This window comes from Chiloscyllium plagiosum, unplaced genomic scaffold, assembly GCF_037043375.1.
Source record: "Chiloscyllium plagiosum isolate Xiang-an unplaced genomic scaffold, Cpla_swu_hap1 HiC_scaffold_31, whole genome shotgun sequence".
In the NCBI taxonomy this organism is placed as follows: domain Eukaryota; kingdom Metazoa; phylum Chordata; class Chondrichthyes; order Orectolobiformes; family Hemiscylliidae; genus Chiloscyllium; species Chiloscyllium plagiosum.
Genome location: NW_028270169.1, coordinates 4848315 through 4876106, shown reverse-complemented (window position 1 = coordinate 4876106; position 27792 = coordinate 4848315). Strand labels below are relative to the sequence as shown.

The window sequence follows — 27792 nt, the reverse complement described above, 5'->3', positions numbered from 1 at the left end:
TTGAGTGTGTGGTGCTGGAAAAGCACAGCAGGTCAGGCAGCATCTGAAGAGCAGGAGAATTCAGGCATAAGCTCCTCTTCAAGAAGAAACGTTGATTTTCCTGTTCCTCGGATGGTGCCTGACCAGCTGTGCTTTTCCAGCACCACACTCTCGACTCTGATCTCCAGCACCTGCAGTCCTCACTTTCTCCGAGTTGTTTGACTGTCCTCCACCATTCACGACTGGAGGTTGCAGTCTGCAGAGGTTAAATCAATCAGCTGGTTGTGGGATCGCTCAGGTCTATCTCTCACTTGCTGCTTATTCTGCTTGGCATCCATGTAGCCTCGCCTTGTAGACTGCTCATTTTTAGGTATGGCAGGTGCTGCTCCTGGCATACCCTCCTTTGAACCAGGGTAGATGCCCCAGGCTTGATGGGAATGAAGGTATGAGCCATGCAGTTGAATACGATTCTCCTGCTGCCTTACAACACCTTGTGAGTGCCCAGTTTTGGGTAGGGCCATATCTGTTTGAAGTCTGTGGTGGTAGTTTCATAAGGTGTGGAAGGTATCCTGAATGAGAAGCTGGGACACTGTGTAGGTAAGGGTGAGGTCAGATCTGTTCATCCCTCTTGGATCTATCACCACCTGCTGCAGGCCATGTCCAACAGTAATACCCTTTAGGGGGTTGAGCAGCTCATTTAACAGTGCTTCTGTTGAGCCCCTCTTTGTCATGGAGAGTGAAGCCCTCACCCACCCAGAGTATTCCTTACATCCTGTGCCAAGGAGCCCAGGGCAGATCCTTCCTGCTGCAGATTTCCTTCCCTGAAGGACATTAGTGAACCAGTTGTGTTTTAATGATTAATAATGGTTTGATGATTGCCTTGGAACTACTTTTTATTTACAGCGGTTCTGATTAACCGAATTCCAATGTCACCATCTGTAGTGGGATTCGAACCCATGTCCTCAGACTGTTCAGCTCACCCTCTGCATTACTAGTCCAGTGACAATCCTAGTATTGCTATTGCCCCTCTCATGCTGACTCCGTCTGTGTCCGTGTGCAGCAGACCCTGGGTGCCTTCCAGGTTAGACTGTTTGGTACTAAGTAATATTCACACTCCACAAGTATCAGACAATGACCATCTTTACAAAACGAGATAATCTTACCATTTCACTTGAAATACAGTGGCATTACCCTGCTGTCAGCATTTTGGAGGGTTATCAGGACGTTCATATCAATACAGTAGCTACAAGAGCAGGTCAGAGGCTAGGATTACTGTGGTGAATCACTCACCTCCTGATTCCCCAAAGCCTGTCCACCATCTACAAGGCACAGGTCAGGAGTGTGATGGAATACTCCCCACCTGCCTAGATGGGGTCAGCTCCAACAACACTCAGGAAGCCTGACACCATCCAGGACAAAGCAGCCCCTGCTTGATTAGTATCACATCCACCAACTTGATAATTCACTCTGTCTGCCACCAGCACACAGTGACAGCAGTGTGTATCTTCTACAGGATGTACTGCTGCAACAAACCAAGACTCCTCCGACAGCACCTTCCAAACCAGTAACCTCTACTGCTTAAATAGAGAATGCTAATAGATAATAAATGCAATATACTATGGATGCTGGAAATTTTGAAGCAAACACAAAGGAGAAACTCAGCTTGAGCAGCATCTATTGACAGTGAAACTGCTTTCACATTTCAAGTCCCTTCAGATTGATGGGAGCACCACTGCCTGCAAGTTTCCCTCCAAGCTCCTCCCCATCCTGACTGGGAAGAATCTCACCACTCCTTCACTGCCACACCCTCCCGAGCAGCATTGTGGGTCTACCAACAGCAGGCAGACTGCAGCAGTTCAAGAAAGTGACTCATCCCCCTCAGTGTGGAATTGCTATTAAATGTTGGCCTAGCTAGCATTACCCATGACCATGAATGAATTTTTTGAAAATGTTTGATGTTTAGTGTTCATTTGGGGAGCAGGGAGCTGCAATCCTAGCTCAATGCAGAGCAGAATTGGACAGTCCACAAACTAACTCCGCATTCTTAAATGTGAACGGCAAGTGAATTGTGCAATGAGTTATAAATTATACAATCAATTGTGACCTCTGACAATGGCTGCATTGAGAGTCTGAGCTGCAGTAAGTCGCAGGGTTTAAGGATCTGGTTAATGCTATTAGAAGATAAAACCAGACTTGCAATTAGAAGGACACTAATCAGACAAACCGATTTCTCAAGTGCTACTAGATACGTGAGCACGATTGTACACAGTACTATATGTGAGAACTCTTAACCCTAACCAGTCATTAAGGTTGCTTCCCTAATAGAGGGAGAAAAATCACTTGTGTACATATCACTGTAATGACTTGCCCAATGTTTGAATGTTTTGGTGTTGGTGTGGATGAGAGTCCCTAGCGAAACTGGCTGGATAATGGTGCTATCCTGCTGCGTAACCAGTGCCTGCTGTTACTTTGAAGGGTGTGCATTTTCTCATCCCTCTCTGACAGAAGTCCCACTCCAGAGACGTGTGGCTAGTGCTCCCAGTGCAAGTACTGAGGGAGTGCTGATCATCAGAGATGCTAGCTTTCAGGTGAGCTGTTAAACCAGGTCATGATGAGCTCTTCTGCTGGTTTTCCTGGTCAATATTGATCTCACCCAGGTGCCCAGAGACTCTGTTTGAGATTAAGCTCCCTCAAAAAGCAATACGATATTGTGCACAAATACACTGATGTTTTTCTTTTATCACAAGAAGCACTTAATTGGGTTAAAGTGCTTTGGAGTATCCTGTTTTAGTGGAAGGCACTATAGAAATACATTCTTACTCTGTAGTCATAATGCAAAATGACAGTGTTGCAGTGTATTCTAATCACCTGTAGATGTTTCTGCCCACAACAGTGGGGTATGTCCTGAGAGCTAGGAATTTTAATGAGAAACTGAATAAAGCATTTAAACTCTTAATTCTTTCTCTCCAAATATGTTTGTTTGCCTCTGCAGTACCAGGTGGGACAGTTGTATTCTGTGGCAGAGGCAAGTAAGAATGAGACTGGTGGCGGTGAAGGTGTTGAAGTGTTACAGAATGAGCCATATGAGAAAGATGGTGAGAAAGGACAGTACACGCACAAGATCTACCACCTTCAACGGTAAGGGGTGGGGGTGGAGGGCGAGGGGAGTGGTATCTGGTGAGTATCAACACGGGTCTGTGACGTGTAGAGGGTTTGTTGATAGATTAATAATGCAGAGCTTACTAGCAGATTCCATCCCAGCATCCCAGGTGATTTAAAGTCAAGTATTATCTGAAATAAAGAGCTAGTCTTAGTAATGATCACCACACAAACTGAAGGGTTAGAATTTAGAATCCCTACAGTGTGGAAACAGGCCCTTCGACCCAACAAGTCCACACTAACCCTTTGAAGACTAACCCATTCCCCTACCCTACATTTACCCCTGACTAATGCACCTAACCTACACATCCCTGAACACTACTTCACCTGACCTGCACATCTTTGGATTGTGGGAGGAAACCAGAGCACCCAGAGGAAACCCACGCAGACATGGGGAGAATGTGCCAGCTTCACACACAGTTGCCTGAGGGTGGAATTGAACCTGGGTCCCTGGTGCTGTGAGGCAGCAGTGTTAATCACGGAACCACCGCGCTCCCCACTCCCGGAGGTAACGATTGGAGCAGGCTTACAGCTGATTTGTCAGTCTGTCTGACCAACCTCTGCTGTTAGCTTTAAGAGCACTAGATATACTTGCTGGAAATTTCATTGGAGGGTGAACTCAGCACAACACCAAATGGGGACGACTCGGGGATGATGGGAAGTGATGCTTTAATTGACAGCAGGCTGTGCATTTTAAAAGCTTTATAGAATGTTTTCATCAACAAGAGAGTGTAGGGATGCCACAATCAAATCAGCCATGATGTTATGGAATGATGGAGCAGGTCCAGTGGGCTGAGTGGTCTATACCAACAATTTCTGAAGCTATGATGATTGTAAGGGAGATGAGCCATCACAACATCCCAGGATTGGATGATCTGTGATCAGCTTGTGTCAAAACTCCAGTTTTACCAGCCAGCAGCAGTACTCGGGAAGCCCTAAAAGGACATCTGGGAGAAGGCCATTCAGCCCCCTGAGCCTGTTCTGTCATTTAGTTTGGATCCTGACTCGCCTCTAGATGGAAAGCTAGGTGGGAAAAGTTGGAATGGAAATGAGGAAAGGCAAAGGGCTTGTTCTTATGTAGTTTCTGCTGTGCCTCAAGATGTCCATTACATATGTCTTTAATATTTAAGTGTAGTTAATTACTAAGGAGTCACTGACTGATGAGTAAAATGAAATTCTGGGTCAGTAATTAGACAGCAGAGCTGATGGTACTGAGGAGAATGGTGGGGGGTTACCAGTGGACTTTGTAATCAGGGCTGTAATACAAGACTCAAAGCTGGCACTCCAGTTGAGTGAGCTGTGAACTGTTGGAGGTGCTGTCTTTCAGGTGAGACACTAAACTCAGGTCTTGCCTGCCTGCCTGCCTGGATGGATGTTAGGGATCCCATGGCACTTTTTCAAGGATGTGCAGAGCAGTTCTCTTCAGCATCCTTGGGCCAATCTGGATCTCAATCGACGTCACTATAAGCAGGTTACCTGGTCAGGCCCACATTGCTGTCTGTGGGTTGATGTATGCGTGGCGTCAAGATTAGAGTGGTGCTGGAAAAGCACAGCAGGTCAGGCAGCATCCTGATGAAGGGCTCCTGCCTGAAACGTCAATTTTCCTGCTTCTCGGATGCTGCCTGACCTGCTGTGCTTTTCCAGCACCACTCTGATCTTGACTCTAATCTCCAGCATCTGCAGTCCTCACTTTTGCCTGATGTATGGGGGCAGCTGCCATATTTCCTGTACTGCTACAGCATCAGCTCTTCAAAATTAGCTCGTTGGCTGTAAAACACTGCACATTTCATGGCCATTGGACATCTCAATGTAAATCCCTCTCCCTTTCCTTTCTGTGATCTCTCTTGTGCTTGGTTAGTGAGAAGCATGGGGTGGCAAGGTGACTGGTACTTGCGCGAGGTTTAAGTTCTGAACCTACACGATCCTGATATGGTTTCACCTTTTGTTTAAGAAGCATTCACCTCAATGCACTCAGATGTTGGACAGCTATACAATGTGCTTTTTAAACAAAAAGGTTGAGAGTGACTAGATTCTGCAATTTCTGTCACGTGACAATCCTAAAATAAGAGACTGCAGAAAGCCAGACAATTCACCTTGGCCTTTCCAACTAGCCAGACCCAACCGTTCACTCACGTTCAATCAAGATTTTACGGTCTTCTCTCTGGTGTTTTAACTGGAAGTGTTTTCCAGACGCTCGACTCTGTGTGCATGGAATTGTTGCATGTCCTTAGCCCAAAACCTGGCTTTATGCTGAGACTTGAGAAACCATAACCATTTTGTTCTTGCAGCAAGGTGCCCAAGTTTGTGCAGATGCTGGCTCCTGAGGGAGCTCTGAACGTGCATGAGAAGGCTTGGAACGCGTACCCATACTGCAGAACTGGTGAGTAGATGCTGTGCATGGAGCTGGGGCTGGCTAATGAGGGAAAAATAGAACAGACAATGCTTTGCAAGTCTTATTGCTGCAAGTGGGAGCCAGACCCATTGCTCTTGACTTGTCATGTTTTTGACTCCGCTGAGCTTCAGTCAATAGGGAATCAAGCTGATAGAATTCTTCAGAAGATGTGACTGCTCCAGTTCCATCATCTCTCACAACAGGTTTGGTTTCTTCTTCCAGTTGGTTTCAAAACATTTAACATTTTTATCCTTCTAGTTTTCCCTACTAAGTTATGAAACTTAAAAGCATAAGTAAAATAACCAAAATGAAAAAACTAGAAAATTCTTTGTTACCTTTTCGTGAGAAGCTTGGTTTGATTTATTGAGCAAACTAAGCTCCAGTCTCGTTTGACTTAACATTCTCTCTGTAGTGCACTAGAAAACATTTCAATCTATGAAACCACTTCCTCAGTGACAGGAGGGCAGCTCACTACCACCCCCTTGGGACCAGTGGAGGTAAATGTTGACCTTCATGAAGGCATCCATTATACAAAGCTAAGTTGACTTCACCCCCACCGATGCCTGAATTTGCAGCTGGTAGTGTTGTGTTTCGCTCTCCCAAAAGCAACACTTTAAATCCCAACAAGATGATTCAGGCTCTCGTTCTTGCTGTGTCATGCCTAGACATTTCAGACCTTGGCATGATCAACAACAGCTTGCATTTATATAGCAGCGTGAAAATACCCAAGGCACTTCACAGGAGCATTAGCAATTGAAAGGTGTGGTTATGAGGGACCTGGTCAACAAGGTCAGTTTAAGGAGCATCTTAAAAGAGGACTGAAGCAAAGAGGTCGGGAGGGGGTTCCAGAACTGGGGAAGGGGGGGGGGGGCGGTGCTGGCAGCTAAAGGAAGGGCTGCCAATGAGCTTGGAATTGAAGGGATGTCAGCCTGGAGGAGATTGCATGAGTAGGGCGGGAGAGATTTGCCAACAAGGATGAGAATTTTAAAGTGAAGGCATTGCTGAACAGGAAGCTGGTGTAAGTCTGCAGGCACAGGAGTGATGAGGGAGAGGCACTTGTTGCAAGTTATTAGACAGGCAGCAAGGTTTAACTGAGCAAATGTACAGAGCTGGGAGAACAACCAAGGGTTGAGTTGGAATGAAGGGGCAAAAACAAGGATGAAGATTTCTACAATCCATTCACATACCACACGGCTGAGACATGTTAGTACATTGTAGTTTAAATAATCCCTCTCCTGGGCTATTTTCTTGCCTTAGCTCTGTTTGGTGGGATGAGTGTTAGGATTGTGTAACTATAGTGTCAGGAGAGTCCTGATGGGATATCAGCCATTTGGGATGATCGAGAGAGAGAATGGGGGAGGGGTGCGTGGATAGTGACTGAGAAACCTGATGGTGCTGCATGTGAATACAAGGCTTCTGGACAGTTTAACTTCTTTTGCAATTATCATTTGTCAAAGTTTCTGCCAGCTTTAGGCCAATGCATAGCCACAGTTAGAGGATCTTAATCCTTTTAAATCTCTCCTCAACTCATACTCCCAAAGAACACCGCCCCTTTAAGAAGACAGTGCTGATGCTCCACTTTTATGTGAGAGATATTAGTTTAAGTGATGAGGCGAGCAATTGAGATTAATCTTCCCTTGCTGTCTGTTCTCTGGATAAAACACACCGCAGAGAGAACAACCATCTCAGGCCTGCAGATTTCTACACTCCTCTCTAATTTATAACCTTGGTCCAGTGCTGGTGGAATGTGACATTGCCTTGACAGTGAGGTGATACTGGATCCTTGCTATATGGGATAGTAGTGTTACTTCAGAACCGTGTAAATATTTCATTAAGTCTGCAGGCAGTTGGGCGATAACTAGATTATCATTTGTGACCTTTTTTTAAAAATGTGAAGAGACCTTGTCTCACCTCCTGATTCTGTACGTGCTATTACTTTGCCACATAATGTAGCTGTGTTTTTGGTGTCAGGGCTGATTCCACAAGCAGTGGGAATGTTTTATTATCCTCGTGAGCACGCAGACAGGATGAGGGCCTATTCCTTTCTATTGCTCTGTCCTGATAAACAACAACTCTGGTCTCAGACCTTCTCAGGACTGCATTGGCATGGTGCCCTCGATTATGATCTTCTCTCTCTGTAATGAGAAACATGTCCTACTGAACAGAAACCCTCCCCCAGTGATGGCAGGCAGTGCTTTGTTGGTCATTGAGTGGCAAGTGTGATTTCGCATTTGTCCTCTGCTTCCCACTCCCCTCCAATCCCTTTGCTGTGGGTCTGGAGTCACATGGACCAGAACAGGTAAGGACAGCAGATTTCCTTCCCTGTTCACCCAGATGATTTTTAACCGTCCCTGAGATGAGCTTTTAGAAGGTGGATGTCAGTAGGTCTCCTTGGTGAGATTTGACCCAATATTCTGAGATCAATAGCCTGGAGTTCTGGCTTGCTGTCCGAGTCACATTACTTTTCCACCACCATAGCTCCTCGTTTTTAATTTTTTGAAAAGAATGCACAGTCTCCTGCAAAGGAAGGGAAACTGTCAACCACTCCCTTTGCCCCCTCTGACTCTTACCCTATCCAGGGGGTAAATGTGGAATGGAAAATCAGTGCAGCCTGTGCCAGGTCACTGGTATCCTGAAAATCTCAAATACACAGCTAATATGTCTGTTCTCATTGGTTGGATTTAATTGGTAGTGGTATAAACCTGGTGATATTGTGAAGACGGGCAGCCTTTGCACACAGACGGTGGTTTGTGTGTGGAATGAGCTGCCAGAGGAAGTGGTAGGTGCAGGTACAGTTACAACATTTCAAAGGCATCTGGATGGGTCAATGAATAGGAAACGTTTAGAGGGATATGGGCCAAGTGGGACTAGTTTAGTTTGGGAAACGTGGTCGGCATGAACTTATTGAGCCAAAGAGTGTGTTACCATGTGTAAGTGAATCTGGTCCTTGCTGCTGGTGGTTAGATTGTAAAACCTTGCCTGTTTGAAGCTCTGTGCTCTCTATCTGTTGACTTGGCAATGTTTTAACGGTGTTTTCTCTTCTCTCCTATGTTGCTGTGCGCTGCTGACTTCAGTCATTACGGTGAGTGCTTTTGGCAGTTACTGGAGCCTCTGGCACGGTGCCTGATGGTCTGCGGGAGGGAATTCGGTTTTATCGTGGCAGGAGGTGGGTAGGGCAAGGAATAAAGAACGCAGGAACAGACCAGTCAACCCAACCAGTCCATGCTGGAGCTTATGTTCCACTTGTGGAAACTTGTGCAACCCTACGATCTCTCTTGTCTTACTTTCCCTTAAATGTATTCAGTTGACTTCACCCATTCCCTGTGGCAGTGAAATCAAAGTTACCTCAGCACCACAGGCATGAGCCATTTGCAATTGAAGTTTGTGAGGGAGTGACAGACCAGTTCTAAATGGTGGAATGAGCTGCAGCTGACGAGGGGAATCAGGCGGGCATCAGTTTTCTTCTGCTATCTCCCTGCTTCTTGGCAAGAGTTTCTCAACCTCTGTTCTCCTATAGTCTCAGGGAGTGAAACTGAATATGGTCTTGTAGATCTAAAAGGAAAGCACTAAACTATGCTCAGGATGGATTACCTTAACCAGGAGTGACTGCATTCTGCTGTGACGTTCAGTTCCAGATGCAGAAAAAAGGAGCTAACTCGTGTATAATTCATGTATAATATGCACCCTTACTTAAAGAAACTGTAAAATTCTGAATGTTTACAGAGCGCTGCTCTCTCTACAAAAAGGCTAAGACAGAGAGATTTTTAATAGTAAGGATAACAAGGGGTATGGAGAAAAGCAGCAAAGTGCAGTTGAGGATTTTCAAATCAGCCATGATCTCATTGAAAGGTGAAACCAATTAGATGGGCTGAATGTCCTTCTGCTCCTACATTTGATAGAAACTAAATCAATCTGTGTGAAGATGAATTAAGAGAAATATGTAGTAATAGGATTCTGAGAGACTTTGGAAACCATCAGTGGGCTCTTTGGTGGGAGTACCAGGTTAAAGATGGCGTGGGAAAGGGCTGATGAGCAGCCTCTTATTTCCGAGATCTACATTTAAACACCTCACAACGCGGGAATCTGACTGAGTACCCTGTTCCATTGCTGGTCTGGGAGGATGTGCTTGTTAAGGCTTCACCCTCTCAGCCCTTACCCCCAGCTCGAACAGCAGCACGGTTTGGTGGTTCCCGGGTGTGATACATCACCCAAGAGGAGAACGTCCCAAACCCATGCGCAAACTCAACTTGCACAAAGACTAAGTTAAAAATCTCACAGCACCAGGTTATAGTCCAACAGGCTTATTTGATATGTTCTATTTCCAAATAGAACTAGTTTGACTCAAGATTTTGGAAATAGAAGCAGTCTGACTGAAGATTGGCATACAGACCAACTCTGACCTCACACCTTTAATGCATTATCTGAGCCAAGGTGTCACCTTTTGTTATAAAACCTTATTATTTCGAAAAGGTGACTTATAAAAAGTTCTGGGATTTATGTGTCAGTGAACTAAAACTTGTACTCTAAAAGATGAAAGACTTAACAATCCAGGTTTGTTCAATACATAACTGTATGATGCGGTTATCTTTTGCTATAAATACTGTGTGTTATGATCTTACTCTCCACAAGTACCTGATGAAGGAGCAGCGCTCCGAAAGCTAGTGCTTCCAAATAAACCTGTCAGACAATAACCTGGTGTTGTGATTTTTAAACATTGTCCACCCCAGTCCAACACCGTCTCCTCCACATCCTGTACAAAGACTGGCTGTGAGGACCCAGTGGGCTATTAGTGAGTGAAATTGGACAGAGAGAGAGACAATTAACTGCATTTCAGTGATTAAAAGAGGGAGACACAGTGCTTCAGGGAAGGGGGTTACCAGGCCACTCTGACTACAGAGACTACATCTTGTCTTTTTTAGAACTGGATGATTTTCCTTGTGTGCACTTACTTTGAACTAAAGTTGGTAATACTATATCAGGCCTAAATACTATAATCAACATCATCTTTCAGAATGAATACATGAAGGATGACTTCCTGATCAAAATTGAAACCTGGCACAAGGCTGATATGGGCAATGCAGACAATGTGAGTAAGAGACCTGTCCCCACCAGTACTGTACCCCAGTGTCATACAGTGACAGACCTGTCCCCACCAGTACTGTACCCCAGTGTTATACAGTGACAGACCTGTCCCCATCAGTACTGTACCCCAGTGTTATACAGTGACAGACCTGTCCCCATCAGTACTGTACCCCAGTGTTATACAGTGACAGACCTGTCCCCATCAGTACTGTACCCCAGTGTTATACAGTGTCAGACCTGTCCCCACCAGTACTGTACCCCAGTGTTATACAGTGACAGACCTGTCCCCACCGGTACTGTACCCCAGTGTTATACAGTGTCAGACCTGTCCCCACCAGTACTGTACCCCAGTGTTATACAGTGACAGACCTGTCCCCACCTGTACTGTACCCCAGTGTTAATCAATGACAGACCTGTCCCCACCAGTACTGTACCCCAGTGTTAATCAATGACAGACCTGTCCCCACCAGTACTGTACCCCAGTGTTATACAGTGACAGACCTGTCCCCACCGGTACTGTACCCCAGTGTTATACAGTGTCAGACCTGTCCCCACCAGTACTGTACCCCAGTGTTATACAGTGACAGACCTGTCCCCACCTGTACTGTACCCCAGTGTTAATCAATGACAGACCTGTCCCCACCAGTACTGTACCCCAGTGTTAATCAATGACAGACCTGTCCCCACCAGTACTGTACCCCAGTGTTATACAGTGACAGACCTGTCCCCACCGGTACTGTACCCCAGTGTTAATCAATGACAGACCTGTCCCCACCAGTGCTGTCCCCCAGTGTCATACAGTGACAGACCTGTCCCCACCGGTACTGTCCCCCAATGTTATGCAGTGACAGATCTATCCCTACCAGTACTGTACCCCAGTGTGATAGTGACAGACCTGTCCCCACCTGTACTGTTCCCCAATGTTATACAGTGACAGACCTGTCCCCACCAGTACTGTACTCCAGTGTTATACAGCGAGGCCTGTCCCCTCCAGTAGTGTACCCCAGTGTTATACAGCGCCAGACCCGGCCCCGTCAGTACTGTATGCCAGTGTTATGCACTGACAGACCTGTCCCCACCAGTACTGTCCCCCAGTGTCATACAGTGACAGACCTGTCCCCACTGGTACTGTACCCCAGTGTTATACAGTGACAGACCTGTCCCCACCAGTACTGTACCCCAGTGTCATACAGTGACAGACCTGTCCCCACCGGTACTGTACCCCAGTGTTATACAGTGACAGACCTGTCCTCACCAGTACTGTACCCCAGTGTCATACAGTGACAGACCCGTCCCCACCAGTACTGTACCCCAGTGTTATACAGTGACAGACCCGTCCCCACCAGTACTGTCCCCCAGTGTTATACAGTGACAGACCCGTCCCCACCAGTACTGTCCCCCAGTGTCATACAGTGACAGACCCGTCCCCACCAGTACTGTACCCCAGTGTCATACAGTGACAGACCCGTCCCCACCAGTACTGTACCCCAGTGTTATACAGTGACAGACCCGTCCCCAACAGTACTGTACCCCAGTGTTATACAGTGACAGACCTGTCCCCACCAGTACTGTCCCCCAGTGTTAGACAGTGACAGACCCGTCCCCACCAGTACTGTACCCCAGTGTTAGACAGTGACAGACCTGTCCCCACCAGTACTGTCCCCCAGTGTTATACAGTGACAGACCTGTTCCCACCAGTTCTGTACCCCAGTGTCATACAATGACAGACCTGTCCCCACCAGTACTGTCCCCCAGTGTCATACAGTGACAGACCCGTCCCCACCAGTACTGTCCCCCAGTGTTATACAGTGACAGACCTGTCCCCACCAGTACTGTCCCTCAGTGTTATACAGTGACAGACCCATCCCCACCAGTACTGTACCCCAGTGTCATACACTGACAGACCTGTCCCCTACTAGTACTGTCCCCCAGTGTTATACAGTGACAGACCTATCCCCACCAGTACTGTACCCCAGTGTCATACAGTGACAGACCCGTCCCCACCAGTACTGTCCCCCAGTGTTATACAGTGACAGACCCATCCCCACCAGTACTGTACCCCAGTGTCATACAGTGACAGACCCATCCCCACCAGTACTGTACCCCAGTGTTAGACAGTGACAGACCTGTCCCCACCAGTACTGTCCCCCAGTGTTATACAGTGACAGACCTGACCCCACCAGTACTGTCCCCCAATGTTATACAGTGACAGACCTGTCCCTACCTGTACTTGTACCCCAGTGTCGTACAGCGAGACCTGTACCCTCCAGTACTGTACCCCAGTGTTATACACTGACAGATCTGTTCCCACCTGTACTGTACCCCAGCGTTATACACTGACAGACCTGTCCCCTCCAGTACTCCAGTGATATACAGCGCCAGACCCGACCCCGTCAGTACTGTACGCCAGTGTTATGCACTGACAGACTTGTCCCCACCAGTACTGTCCCCCTGTGTTTTACAGCGACAGACCTGTTCACCGGTACTGTACCCCAATGTTATACACTGACAGACCTGTTCCCACCAGTACTGACCCCCAGTGTTATACAGTGACAGCCGTGTCCCCACCAGTGCTGTCCCCCAGTGTTATGCGGTGACAGACCTGACCCCACCCGTACTGTGCCCCAGTTCTATACACTGACAGACCTGTCCCCCACCAGTACTGTCCCCCAATGTTATGCAGTGACAGATCTATCCCTACCAGTACTGTACCCCAGTGTGATAGTGACAGACCTGTCCCCACCTGTACTGTTCCCCAATGTTATACAGTGACAGACCTGTCCCCACCAGTACTGTACTCCAGTGTTATACAGCGAGGCCTGTCCCCTCCAGTAGTGTACCCCAGTGTTATACAGCGCCAGACCCGGCCCCGTCAGTACTGTATGCCAGTGTTATGCACTGACAGACCTGTCCCCCACCAGTACTGTTCCCCAGTGGTATACTGTGACAGACCTGTCCCCACCCGTACTATACTCCAGTGGTAAACCCTAGGAGACCTGTCCCCACCAGTGCCATCCCCCAGTGTTATGCGGTGACAGACCTGTTCCCACCAGTACTGTACCCCAGTGTTATACAGTGACAGACCTGACCACACCAGTACTGTCCCCCAGCGTTATACACTGACAGACCTGTCCCCACCAGTACTGTTCCCCAGTGTTATTCATTAACAGACCTGTCCCCACCAGTGCGGACCCCCAATGTTATACAGTGACAGACCTGTTCCCACCTGTACTTTCCCAAGGTGTTATACAATGACAGACCTGTCCCCACTGGGACTGTCCCCCAGTGTTATACATTGACAAACCTGTACTGTAACCCAGCGTTATACACTGACAGACATGTCCCCACTTGTGCTGTACCCTAGCGTTATACTGCGGGATCTGTCATCCCCCCCCCCACCCACCCACCCACCCCCAGTGTTATGCAGTGACAGACCTGTTCCCACCTGGACTGTAGCCCAGTGTTATACAGTGACCGATCTGTCCCCACCAATATTGTACCCTAGTGTTATACAGCGCCAGACCCGGGCTCGTCAGTCCTGTACCCCAGTGTTACACACTGTTCCCACCAGTACTGACCCCCACTGTTATACAATAACAGACCTGTTCCCCAGTGTTATATACTGACAGTCCTGTCCCCACCAGCACTGTTCCCCAGTGTTATACAGTGACAGACCTGTCCTCACCAGTACTGTACCCCATTGTTATACAGTGACAGACCAGCCCCGACCAGTACTGTACCCCAGTGTAATACAGTGACAGACCTGCCCCCACCAGTACTGTACTCCAGTGTTATACAATGGCAGACCTGTCCCCACCAGTACTGTCCCCAATATTATACAGTGACAGACCTGTTCCCCCCTGTACTGTACCCCAATGTCATACAGTGATAGTCCTGTCCCCCACCAGTACTGAACCCCAGTGCTATTCAGTGACAGACCTGCCCCCACCAGTACTGTCCCCCAGTGTTCTACAATGACAGACCTGTCCCCACCAATACTGTCCCCCAGTGTTATACAGTGACAGATGTGTCCCCACCTGGACTGTCCCCCAGCGTTATACACTGACAGACATGTCCCCACCTGTGCTGTACCCTAGCGTTATACTGCGGCATCTGTCATCCTCCCACCCCCCCACCCACCCACCCCCAGTGTTATACAGTGACAGACCTGTTCCCACCTGGACTGTAGCCCAGTGTTATACAGTGACCGATCTGTCCCCACCAATATTGTACCCTAGTGTTATACAGCGCCAGACCCGAGCCCATCAGTCCTGTACCCCAGTGTTATACACTGTTCCCACCAGTACTGACCCCCACTGTTATACAATAACAGACCTGTTCCCCAGTGTTATATACTGACAGTCCTGTCCCCACCAGTACTGTCCCCCAGTGTTATACATTGACGAACCTGTCGTCACCTGGACTGAAACCCAGCGTTATACACTGACAGACATGTCCCCACCTGGACTGTACCCTAGCGTTATACTGCGGGACCTGTCCCTCCCCCCTCCCCCCCCAGTACTGTTCCCCAGTGTTATATACTGACAGTCCTGTCCCCCAGTGTTATACAGTGACAGACCTGTCCCCACCAGTACTGTACCCCAGTGTTACACAGTGACAGACCTGTCCCCCCCCCAGTACTGTCCCCCAGTGTTATACCGTAACAGACCTGTCCCCACCCGGTACTGTTCCCCAGTGTTATACAATGACCGACCTGTCCGCACCAGTGCTGTCCCCCAGTGTTATACAGTGACAGACCTGACCCCACCAGTACTGTACGCCAGTGGTATTCGGTGACAGACCTGTCCCCACCAGTACTGTACCCCAGTGTTATTCAGTGACAGACCTGTCTCTACCAGTACTGTACCCCATTGTTATACAGTGACAGACCTGCCCAGATCAGTACTGTCCCTAGTGTAATACAGTGACAGACCTGCCCCCACCAGTACTGTCCCCAATATTATACAGTGACAGACCTGTCCCCACCAGTACTGTACCCCAGTGTTATACAGTGATAGTCCTGTCCCCCACCAGTACTGAACCCCAGTGGTATTCAGTGACAGCCGTGTCCCCACCCGTACTGTCCCTCAGTGTTATACAGTAACAGACCTGTCCCCACCAGTACTGTCCCCCAATGTTATACACTGACAGACCTGTCCCCCACCAGTACCCTACCCCAGTGTTATGCAGTGACAGACCTGTCCCTACCAGTATTGTACCCCGGTGTTATACAGTGAGAGATCTGTCCCCACCAATACTGATCATCAGTGTTATACAGCGCCGACCTGAGCCCGTCAGTACTGTACGCCAGTGTTATACACTGACAGACTTGTCCCCAGCAGTACTGACCCCCACTGTTATACAGTAACAAACCTGTCCCCCACTAGCACTGTTCCCCACTGTTATACAGTGACAAAGCTGTCCCCACCAGTACTGACCCCCAGTGTTATACATTGACGAACCTGTCCCCACCTGTACTCTAACCCAGCGTTATTCACTGACAGACATGTTCCCACCTGTACTGTACCTAGCGTTATACTGCGGGATCTGTCCCCCCCAGTACTGTTCCCCAGTGTCATACAGTGACAGACCTATCTTCCCCCCCCCCCCCCCCCCCCGCCCAGTACTGTTCCCCAGTGTTATACAGTGACAGACCTGTCCCCACCAGTACTGTCCCCCAGTGGTATACAGTGACAGACCTGGCCCCACCAGTACTGTCCCCCAGTGGTATACAATGGCAGACCTGTCCCCACCAGTACTGTACCCCAGTGTTATACAGTGACAGACCTGTTCCCACCTGTACTGTACCCCAGTGGTATACAATAACAGACCTGTCCCCACCAGGACTGTCCCCCAGTGTTATACATTGATGAACCTGTCCCCACCTGTACTCTAACCCAGCGTTATTCACTGACAGACATGTTCCCACCTGTACTGTACCCCAGCGTTATACTGCGGGATCTGTCCCCCCCCAGTACTGTTCCCCAGTGTTATACAGTGACAGACCTATCCCCTCCCCCCAGTACTGTTCCCCAGTGTTATACAGTGACAGACCTGTCCCCACCAGTACTGTCCCCCAGTGTTATACAATGGCAGACCTGTCCCTACCAGTACTGTCCCCCAGTGTTATACAGTGACAGACCTGTTCCCACCTGTACTGTACCCCAGTGGTATACAATAACAGACCTGTCCCCACCAATACTGTCCCCCAGTGTTATATAGTGACAGACCTGTCCCCACCAGGACTGTCCCCCAGTGTTATACAGTGACAGACCTGTCCCCACCAGTACTGTACCCCAGTGTTACACAGTGACAGACCTGTCCCCCCCCCAGTACTGTCCCCCAGTGTTATACCGTAACAGACCTGTCCCCACCCGGTACTGTTCCCCAGTGTTATACAGTGACAGACCTGTACACCGCCCAGTACTGTTCCCCAGTGTTATACAATGACAGACCTGTCCGCACCAGTACTGTACGCCAGTGGTATTCGGTGACAGACCTGTCCCCACCAGTACTGTACCCCAGTGTTATTCAGTGACAGACCTGTCCCCACCAGTACTGTACCCCAGTGTTATTCAGTGACAGACCTGTCTCTACCAGTACTGTACCCCATTGTTATACAGTGACAGACCTGCCCAGATCAGTACTGTCCCTAGTGTAATACAGTGACAGACCTGCCCCCACCAGTACTGTCCCCAATATTATACAGTGACAGACCTGTCCCCACCAGTACTGTACCCCAGTGTTATACAGTGATAGTCCTGTCCCCCACCAGTACTGAACCCCAGTGGTATTCAGTGACAGCCGTGTCCCCACCCGTACTGTCCCTCAGTGTTATATAGTAACAGACCTGTCCCCACCAGTACTGTCCCCCAATGTTATACACTGACAGACCTGTCCCCCACCAGTACCCTACCCCAGTGTTATGCAGTGACAGACCTGTCCCTACCAGTATTGTACCCCGGTGTTATACAGTGAGAGATCTGTCCCCACCAATACTGATCCCCAGTGTTATACAGCGCCGACCTGAGCCCGTCAGTACTGTACGCCAGTGTTATACACTGACAGACCTGTCCCCACCAGTACTGTACCCCAGTGTTATACAGTGACAGACCTGTCCCCACCAGTACTGTCCCCCACTGTTATACAGTGACAAAGCTGTCCCCACCAGGACTGTCCCCCAGTGTTATACATTGACGAACCTGTCCCCACCTGTACTCTAACCCAGCGTTATTCACTGACAGACATGTTCCCACCTGTACTGTACCTAGCGTTATACTGCGGGATCTGTCCCCCCCAGTACTGTTCCCCAGTGTTATACAGTGACAGACCTATCTTCCCCCCCCCCCCCCCCCCCCCAGTACTGTTCCCCAGTGTTATACAGTGACAGACCTGTCCCCACCAGTACTGTCCCCCAGTGGTATACAGTGACAGACCTGGCCCCACCAGTACTGTCCCCCAGTGGTATACAATGACAGACCTGTTCGCTACCAGTACTGTACCCCAGTGTTATACAATGGCAGACCTGTCCCCACCAGTACTGTCCCCCAGTGTTATACAGTGACAGACCTGTTCCCACCTGTACTGTACCCCAGTGGTATACAATAACAGACCTGTCCCCACCAGGACTGTCCCCCAGTGTTATACATTGACGAACCTGTCCCCACCTGTACTCTAACCCAGCGTTATTCACTGACAGACATGTTCCCACCTGTACTGTACCCTAGCGTTATACTGCGGGATCTGTCCCCCCCAGTACTGTCCCCCAGTGTTATACAGTGACAGACCTATCCCCTCCCCCCAGTACTGTCCCCCAGTGTTATACAATGGCAGACCTGTCCCTACCAGTACTGTCCCCCAGTGTTATACAGTGACAGACCTGTTCCCACCTGTACTGTACCCCAGTGGTATACAATAACAGACCTGTCCCCATCAATACTGTCCCCCAGTGTTATATAGTGACAGACCTGTCCCCACCAGGACTGTCCCCCAGTGTTATACATTGACAAACCTGTCCCCACCTGTACTGTAACCCAGCGTTATACACTGACAGACATGTCCCTACCTGTGCTGTACCCTAGCGTTATACTGCGGGATCTGTCATCCCCCCCACCCCCAGTGTTATACAGTGACCGATCTGTCCCCACCAATATTGTACCCTAGTGTTATACAGCGCCAGACCCGAGCCCATCAGTCCTGTACCCCAGTGTTACACACTGTTCCCACCAGTACTGACCCCCACTGTTATACAATAACAGACCTGTTCCCCAGTGTTATATACTGACAGTCCTGTCCCCACCAGTACTGTCCCCCAGTGTTATACAGTGACAGACCTGTCCCCACCAGGACTGTCCCCCAGTGTTATACATTGACGAACCTGTCCCCACCTGTACTGTAACCCAGCGTTATACACTGACAGACATGTCCCTACCTGTGCTGTACCCTAGCGTTATACTGCGGGATCTGTCATCCCCCCCCCCCCCCCCCACAACCCACCCACCCCCAGTGTTATACAGTGACCGATCTGTCCCCACCAATATTGTACCCTAGTGTTATACAGCGCCAGACCCGAGCCCATCAGTCCTGTACCCCAGTGTTACACACTGTTCCCACCAGTACTGACCCCCACTGTTATACAATAACAGACCTGTTCCCCAGTGTTATATATTGACAGTCCTGTCCCCACCAGTACTGTCCCCCAGTGTTATACAGTGACAGACCTGTCCCCACCAGGACTGTCCCCCAGTGTTATACATTGACGAACCTGTCCCCACCTGTACTGTAACCCAGCGTTATACACTGACAGACATGTCCCTACCTGTGCTGTACCCTAGCGTTATACTGCGGGACCTGTCTTCCCCCCCCCCCCCACCCCATACTGTTCCCCAGTGTTATACAATAACAGACCTGTCCTCACCAGTACTGTCCCCCAGTGTTAGACAGTGACAGACCTGTCCCCGCCAGTACTGATCCCCACTGTTATACAGTAACAGACCTGTCCCCAACCAGTACTGTTCCCCAGTGTTATATACTGACAGTCTTGTTCCCCAGTGTTATACAGTGACAAACCTGTCCCCACCAGTACTGTCCCCCAGTTTTATACTGTGACAGACCTGTCCCCACCAGTGCTGTCCCCCAGTTTTATACACTGACAGACCTGCCCCCACCAGTACTGATCCCCACTGTTATACAGTAACAGACCTGTCCCCCACCAGTACTGTACCCCAGTGTTATACAGGGACAGACCTGTCCCCCACCAGTACTGTACCCCAGTGTTATACAGCAACAGACCTGTCCCCACCAGTACTGTACCCCAGTGTTATACAGTGACAGACCTGTCCCCACCAGTACTGTCCCCCAGTGTTATGCGGTGACAGACCTGTCCCCACCAGTACTGTCCCCAATGTTATGCGGTGACAGACCTGTCCCCACCAGTACTGACCCCCTGTGTTATATAGTGACAGATTTGTACCCACCAGTACTGACCCCGAGTGTTATACAGTGACAGACCTGTCCCCACCAGTACTGTACCCCAGTATTATACAGTGACAGACCTGTCCCCACCAGTACTGTACCCCAGTGTTATACAGTGACAGACCTGTCCCCACCAGTACTGACCCCCAATGTCATACAGTGACTGACCTGTCCACACCAGTACTGACACCCAGTTTTATATAGTGACAGATTTGTATCCACCAGTACTGTCCCCCAGTGTTATATAGTGACAGATCTGTCCCCACCAGTACTGCCCCCCAGTGTTTTACAGTGACCGACCTGTCCCCCAGTGTCATACAGTGACAGACCTGTCCCCACCTGTACTCTACCCCAGTGTTATACAGTGACAGACCTCTCCCCACCAGTACTGTCCCCCAGTGTAATACAGTGACCGACCTGTCCCCACCAGTACTGTTCCCCAGTGTTATACAGTGACAGACCTGTCCCCACCAGTACTGTCCCCCAGTGTAATACAGTGACCGACCTGTCCCCACCAGTACTGTTCCCCAGTGTTATACAGTGACAGACCTGTCCCCACCAGTACTGTTCCCCAGTGTTATACAGTGACAGAATGGTCCCCCACCAGTGCTGTCCCCCAATGGTATACAGTTGCAGACCTGTCCCCACTGGTACTGTTCCCCAGTGTTAGACACTGACAGACCTGTTCCCCAGTGTTATACAGTTACAGACCTGTCCCAACTAGTGCTATTGCCCAGTGTTATACAGTGACGGATCTGTCCCCACCTGTACTGTACCCCAGTGTTATACAGTGACAGACCTGTCCCCACCAGTGCTGTCCCCCAGTGTTATACACTGACAGACCTGTCCCCACCAGTGCTGTACCCCAATGTTATACAGTGACAGACCTGTCCCCACCAGTGCTATACTTCAGTGGTAAGCAGTGACAGACCTGTCCCCACCAGTACTGAACCCCAGTGTTATATAGTGACAGATTTGTACCCACCAGTACTGTACCCCAGTGTTATACAGTGCCAGACCTGCCCCTGTCAGTACTATCCCCCAGTGTTGTACGTTGACAGACCTGTCCCCACCAGTACTGTCCCCCAGTGTTATACAGTGACAGACCTGTCCCCACCAGTACTGTACCCCAGTGTTATACACTGACAGACCGGTCCCCACCAGTACTGAACCCCAGTGTTATATAGTGACAGATTTGTACCCACCAGTACTGTACCCCAGTGTTATACAGTGCCAGACCTGCCCCTGTCAGTACTATCCCCCAGTGTTGTACGTTGACAGACCTGTCCCCACCAGTACTGTCCCCCAGTGTTATACAGTGACAGACCTGCCCCTGTCAGTACTATCCCCCAGTGTTGTACGTTGACAGACCTGTCCCCACCAGTACTGTCCCCCAGTGTTATATAGTGACAGATTTGTACCCACCAGTACTGTACCCCAGTGTTATACAGTGCCAGACCTGCCCCTGTCAGTACTATCCCCCAGTGTTGTACGTTGACAGACCTGTCCCCACCAGTACTGTACCCCAGTGTTATACAGTGACAGACCTGTCCCCACCAGTACTGTACCCCAGTGTTATACAGCGCCAGACCTGCTCCCGTCAGTACTATCCCCCAGTGTTATACACTGACAGACCTGTCCCCCACCAGTACTATCCCCCAATGTTATACAGTGACAGACCTGCCCCTGTCAGTACTATCCCCCAGTGTTGTACGTTGACAGACCTGTCCCCACCCGTACTGTACCCCAGTGTTATACAGTGACAGACCTGTTCCCACCAGTATTGTACCCCAATGTTATACAGTGACAGACCTGTCCCCACCAGTACTGTACCCCAGTGTTATACAGTGACAGACCTGTCCCCACCAGTACTGTACCCCAGTGTTATACAGTGACAGACCTGTCCCCACCAGTACTGTACCCCAGTGTTATACAGGGACAGACCTGTCCCCACCAGTACTGTACCCCAGTGTTATACAGTGACAGACCTGTCCCCACCAGTACTGTACCCCAGTGTTATACAGGGACAGACCTGTCCCCACCAGTACTGTACCCCAGTGTTATACAGTGACAGACCTGTCCCCACCAGTACTGTACCCCAGTGTTATACAGTGACAGACCTGTCCCCACCAGTACTGTACCCCAGTGTTATACAGTGACAGACCTGTCCCCACCAGTACTGTCCCCCAGTGTTATACAGTGACAGACCTGTCCCCACCAGTACTGTACCCCAATGTTATACAGTGACAGACCTGTCCCCACCAGTACTGTACCCCAATGTTATACAGTGACAGACCTGTCCCCACCAGTACTGTACCCCAATGTTATACAATGGCAGACCTGTCCCCCACCAATACTGTACCCCAGTGTTATACAGTGACAGACCTGTCCCCTCCAGTACTATCCCCCAACATTATGCACTGACAGATCTGTCCCCCACCAGGAATGTACCCCAGTGTTATACAGCGCCAGACCCGAACCCATCTGTTCTGTACGCCAGAGTTATGCGGTGACAGACCTGACCCCACCGATACTGTACCCCAGTGTTATACACTGACAGAACTGTCCCCACCAGTGCTGTCCCCCAGTGTTATACACTGACAGACCTGTCCCCACCAGTGCTGTCCCCCAGTGTTATACATTGATAGACCTGTCCCATCCAGTACTATACACCAGTGCTATGTGTTGACAGACCTGTCCCCACCTATACTGTTCCCCAGCATTATGCACTGACAGACCTGTCCCCCACCAGTACTGTTCCCCAATGTTATACAGTGACAGACCTGCCCCCGTCAGTACTGTCCCCCAGTGTTATACAGCCCCAGACCTGCCCCCGTCAGACTGTGCCCCAGTGTTATACAGTGACAGACCTGTTCCCCAGTGTTATACAGTGACAGATCTGTCCCCACCTGTACTGTACCCCAGTGTTATATAGTGCCAGACCTGCCCCCGTCAGTACTGTCCCCCAGTGTTATACATTGCCAGACCTGCTGCTGTCAGTACTATCCCCCAGTGTTATACGTTGACAGACCTATCCCCACCAGTACTGTACCCCAGTGTTATACAGTGCCAGACCTGCCCCCGTCAGACTGTGCCCCAGTGTTATACAGTGACAGACCTGTCCCCACTAGTACTGTAGCCCAGTGTTATACAGGGACAGACCTGTCCCCACCTGTACTGTACCCCAGTGTTATACAGTGACAGACCTGTCCCCACTAGTACTGTAGCCCAGTGTTATACAGTGGCAAACCTGTGCCCACCAGAACTGTCCCCCAGTGTTATACAGTGACAGACCTGTCCCCACCAGTGTTGTCCCCCGGTGTTATACACTGACAGACCTGTCCCCACCAGTACTGTACCCCAGTGTTATACAGTGACCGACCTGTCCCCACCAGTACTGTCCCCCAGTGTTATACGTTGACAGACCTCACCCCACCAGTACTGTACCCCAGTGTTATACAGGGGCAAACCTGTGCCCACCAGTACTGTCCCCCAGTGTTATACGTTGACAGACCTCACCCCACCAGTACTGTACCCCAGTGTTATACAGGGGCAAACCTGTGCCCACCAAAACTGTCCCCCAGTGTAATACAGTGATAGATCTGTCCCCACCGGTACTGTACCCCAGTGTTATACAGTGACAGACCTCTCCCCACCAGTACTGTCCCCCAGTGTAATACAGTGACCGACCTGTCCCCACCAGTACTGTTCCCCAGTGTTATACAGTGACAGACGTGTCCCCACCAGTGCTGTCCCCCAGTGTTATACACTGACAGACCTGTCCCCACCAGTGCTGTCCCCCAGTGTTATACATTGATAGACCTGTCCCATCCAGTACTATACACCAGTGCTATGTGTTGACAGACCTGTCCCCACCTATACTGTTCCCCAGCATTATGCACTGACAGACCTGTCCCCCACCAGTACTGTTCCCCAATGTTATACAGTGACAGACCTGCCCCCGTCAGTACTGTCCCCCAGTGTTATACAGCCCCAGACCTGCCCCCGTCAGACTGTGCCCCAGTGTTATACAGTGACAGACCTGTTCCCCAGTGTTATACAGTGACAGATCTGTCCCCACCTGTACTGTACCCCAGTGTTATATAGTGCCAGACCTGCCCCCGTCAGTACTGTCCCCCAGTGTTATACATTGCCAGACCTGCTGCTGTCAGTACTATCCCCCAGTGTTATACGTTGACAGACCTATCCCCACCAGTACTGTACCCCAGTGTTATACAGTGCCAGACCTGCCCCCGTCAGACTGTGCCCCAGTGTTATACAGTGACAGACCTGTCCCCACTAGTACTGTAGCCCAGTGTTATACAGGGACAGACCTGTCCCCACCTGTACTGTACCCCAGTGTTATACAGTGACAGACCTGTCCCCACTAGTACTGTAGCCCAGTGTTATACAGTGACAGACCTGTGCCCACCAGAACTGTCCCCCAGTGTTATACAGTGACAGACCTGTGCCCACCAGAACTGTCCCCCAGTGTTATACAGTGACAGACCTGTGCCCACCAGAACTGTCCCCCAGTGTTATACACTGACAGACCTGTCCCCACCAGTACTGTACCCCAGTGTTATACAGTGACCGACCTGTCCCCACCAGTACTGTCCCCCAGTGTTATACGTTGACAGACCTCACCCCACCAGTACTGTACCCCAGTGTTATACAGGGGCAAACCTGTGCCCACCAGTACTGTCCCCCAGTGTTATACGTTGACAGACCTCACCCCACCAGTACTGTACCCCAGTGTTATACAGGGGCAAACCTGTGCCCACCAAAACTGTCCCCCAGTGTAATACAGTGATAGATCTGTCCCCACCGGTACTGTACCCCAGTGTTATACAGTGACAGACCTCTCCCCACCAGTACTGTCCCCCAGTGTAATACAGTGACCGACCTGTCCCCACCAGTACTGTTCCCCAGTGTTATACAGTGACAGACGTGTCCCAACTACTGCTGTCCCCCAGTGTTATGCGGTGACAGACCTGTCCCCACCAGTACTGTTCCCCAGTGTTAGACACTGACAGACCTGTCCCAACTAGTGCTGACCCCCAGTGTTATACAGTGACAGACCTGTCCCCACCAGTACTGTACCCCAATGTTATACAGGGACAGACCTGTCCCCACCAGTACTGTACCCCAATGTTATACAGGGACAGACCTGTCCCCACCAGTACTGTACCCCAATGTTATACAGGGACAGACCTGTCCCCACCAGTACTGTACCCCAGTATTATACATTGACAGATCTGTCCCCAACTGCACTGTAACTCGGAGTTATACAGTGACAGCCCTGTTCCCACCTGGACTGTCCCCCAGTGTTATACAGTGACAGATCTGTCCCCACCAGTACTGTCCCCCAGTGTTATACAGTGACAGATCTGTCCCCACCAGTACTGTCCCCCAGTGTTATGCAGTGACAGACCCTTCCCCACCAGTACTGTACCCCAGTGTTATACAGTGACAGACCTGTCCCCACCAGTTCCGTACCCCGATGTTATACATTGACAAACCTGTCCCCACCTGTACCGTACCCTAGCGTTATACTGCGAGACCTGTCCCCCAATGTTATATAGTGACAGACCTGTCCCCCAGTGTTATGCGGTGACAGACCTGTCCCCACCAGTACTGTACCCCAGTGTTATACAGTGACAGACCTGTCCCCACCAGTACTGTACCCCAGTATTATACATTGACAGATCTATCCCCAACTGCACTGTAACTCGGTGTTATACAATGACAGCCCTGTTACCACCTGGACTGTCCCCCAGTGTTATACAGTGACAGGTCTGTCCCCACCAGTACTGTACCCCAGTGTTATACACTGACTGACCTGTCCCCACCAGTACTGTCCCCCAGTGTTATGCGGTGACAGACCTGTCCCCACCAGTACTGTCCCCCAGTGTTATACAGCGCCAGACCTGTCCCCACCAGTACTGTCCCCCAGTGTTATATAGTGACAGACCTGTTCCCACTAGTACTGTACCCATGTTATGGAGCGACAGACCAGTTCCCACCTGTACTGTACCCCGGTGTTATACAGTGACAGACCTGTCCCCACCAATACTGTCCCCCAGTGTTATACAGTGACAGACCTGTCCCCACCAATACTGTCCCCCAGTGTCATACAGTGACCGACCTGTCCCCACCAGTACTGTTCCCCAGTGTTATACAGTGACAGACGTGTCCCAACTAGTGCTGTCCCCCAGTGTTATGCGGTGACAGACCTGTCCCCACCAGTACTGTTCCCCAGTGTTAGACACTGACAGACCTGTCCCCACCAGTACTGTACCCCAATATTATACAGGGACAGACCTGTCCCCACCAGTACTGTACCCCAGTGTTATACAGGGACAGACCTGTCCCCACCAGTACTGTACCCCAGTGTTATACAGTGACAGACCTGTCCCCACCAGTACTGTACCCCAATATTATACAGGGACAGACCTGTCCCCACCAGTACTGTACCCCAGTGTTATACAGGGACAGACCTGTCCCCACCAGTACTGTACCCCAGTGTTATACAGTGACAGACCTGTCCCCACCAGTACTGTACCCCAGTGTTATACAGGGACAGACCTGTCCCCACCAGTACTGTACCCCAGTATTATACACTGACAGATCTGTCCCCAACTGCACTGTAACTCGGAGTTATACAGTGACAGCCCTGTTCCCACCTGGACTGTCCCCCAGTGTTATACAGTGACAGATCTGTCCCCACCAGTACTGTCCCCCAGTGTTATGCAGTGACAGACCTGTCCCCACCAGTACTGTCCCCCAGTGTTATGCGGTGACAAACCTGTCCCCACCAGTACTGTCCCCCAGTGTTATGCGGTGACAAACCTGTCCCCACCAGTACTGTCCCCCAGTGTTATGCGGTGACAAACCTGTCCCCACCAGTACTGTACCCCAGTGTTATACAGGGACAGACCTGTCCCCACCAGTACTGTACCCCAGTATTATACATTGACAGATCTGTCCCCAACTGCACTGTAACTCGGAGTTATACAGTGACAGCCCTGTTCCCACCTGGACTGTCCCCCAGTGTTATACAGTGACAGCCCTGTTCCCACCTGGACTGTCCCCCAGTGTTATACAGTGACAGACCTGTCCCCACCAGTACTGTCCCCCAGTGTTATACAGTGACAGATCTGTCCCCACCTGTACTGTCCCCCAGTGTTATGCAGTGACAGACCTGTCCCCACCAGTACTGTCCCCCAGTGTTATGCGGTGACAAACCTGTCCCCACCAGTACTGTCCCCCAGTGTTATACAGTGACAGACCTGTCCCCACCTGTTCTGTAACCCAGTGTTATACAGTGGCAGATCTGTCCCCACCAGGACTCTCCACCAGTGTTGTACATTGACAAACCTGTCCCCACCTGTACTGTACCCTAGCGTTATACACTGACAGACCTGTCCCCACCGGTACTGTACCCCAGTGTTATACAGTGAGACCTGTCCCCACCAGTACTGTCCCCCAGTGTTATGCGGTGACAGACCTGTCCCCACCAGTACTGTCCCCCAGTGTTATACAGTAACAGACCTGTCCCCACCAGTACTGTACCCCAGTGTTATGCGGTGACAGACCTGTCCCCTCAAGTACTGTCCCCCAGTGTTATACAGTGACAGACCTGTCCCCACCAGTACTGTACCCCAGTGTTATGCGGTGACAGAACTGAACCCCACCAGTACTGT

General features: G+C 50.1%; 1 protein-coding gene across 1 annotated transcript in view; it reads left to right on the top strand.

Moving 5' to 3' along the window:
• The first annotated feature begins 2547 nt into the window (after positions 1-2547).
• Positions 2548-27792, top strand: part of LOC122547808 (phosphatidylinositol transfer protein alpha isoform-like) — a 36677-nt gene continuing 11432 nt past the window's right edge. Inside the window, exons 1-5 of the mRNA XM_087977145.1 lie at positions 2548-2567; positions 2972-3117; positions 5427-5518; positions 8605-8612; positions 10542-10616. Of these exons, the coding sequence (XP_087833271.1) occupies positions 5449-5518; positions 8605-8612; positions 10542-10616 (153 nt within the window). The 5' untranslated portion in view covers positions 2548-2567; positions 2972-3117; positions 5427-5448. The remainder of the gene's footprint in view (positions 2568-2971; positions 3118-5426; positions 5519-8604; positions 8613-10541; positions 10617-27792) is intronic.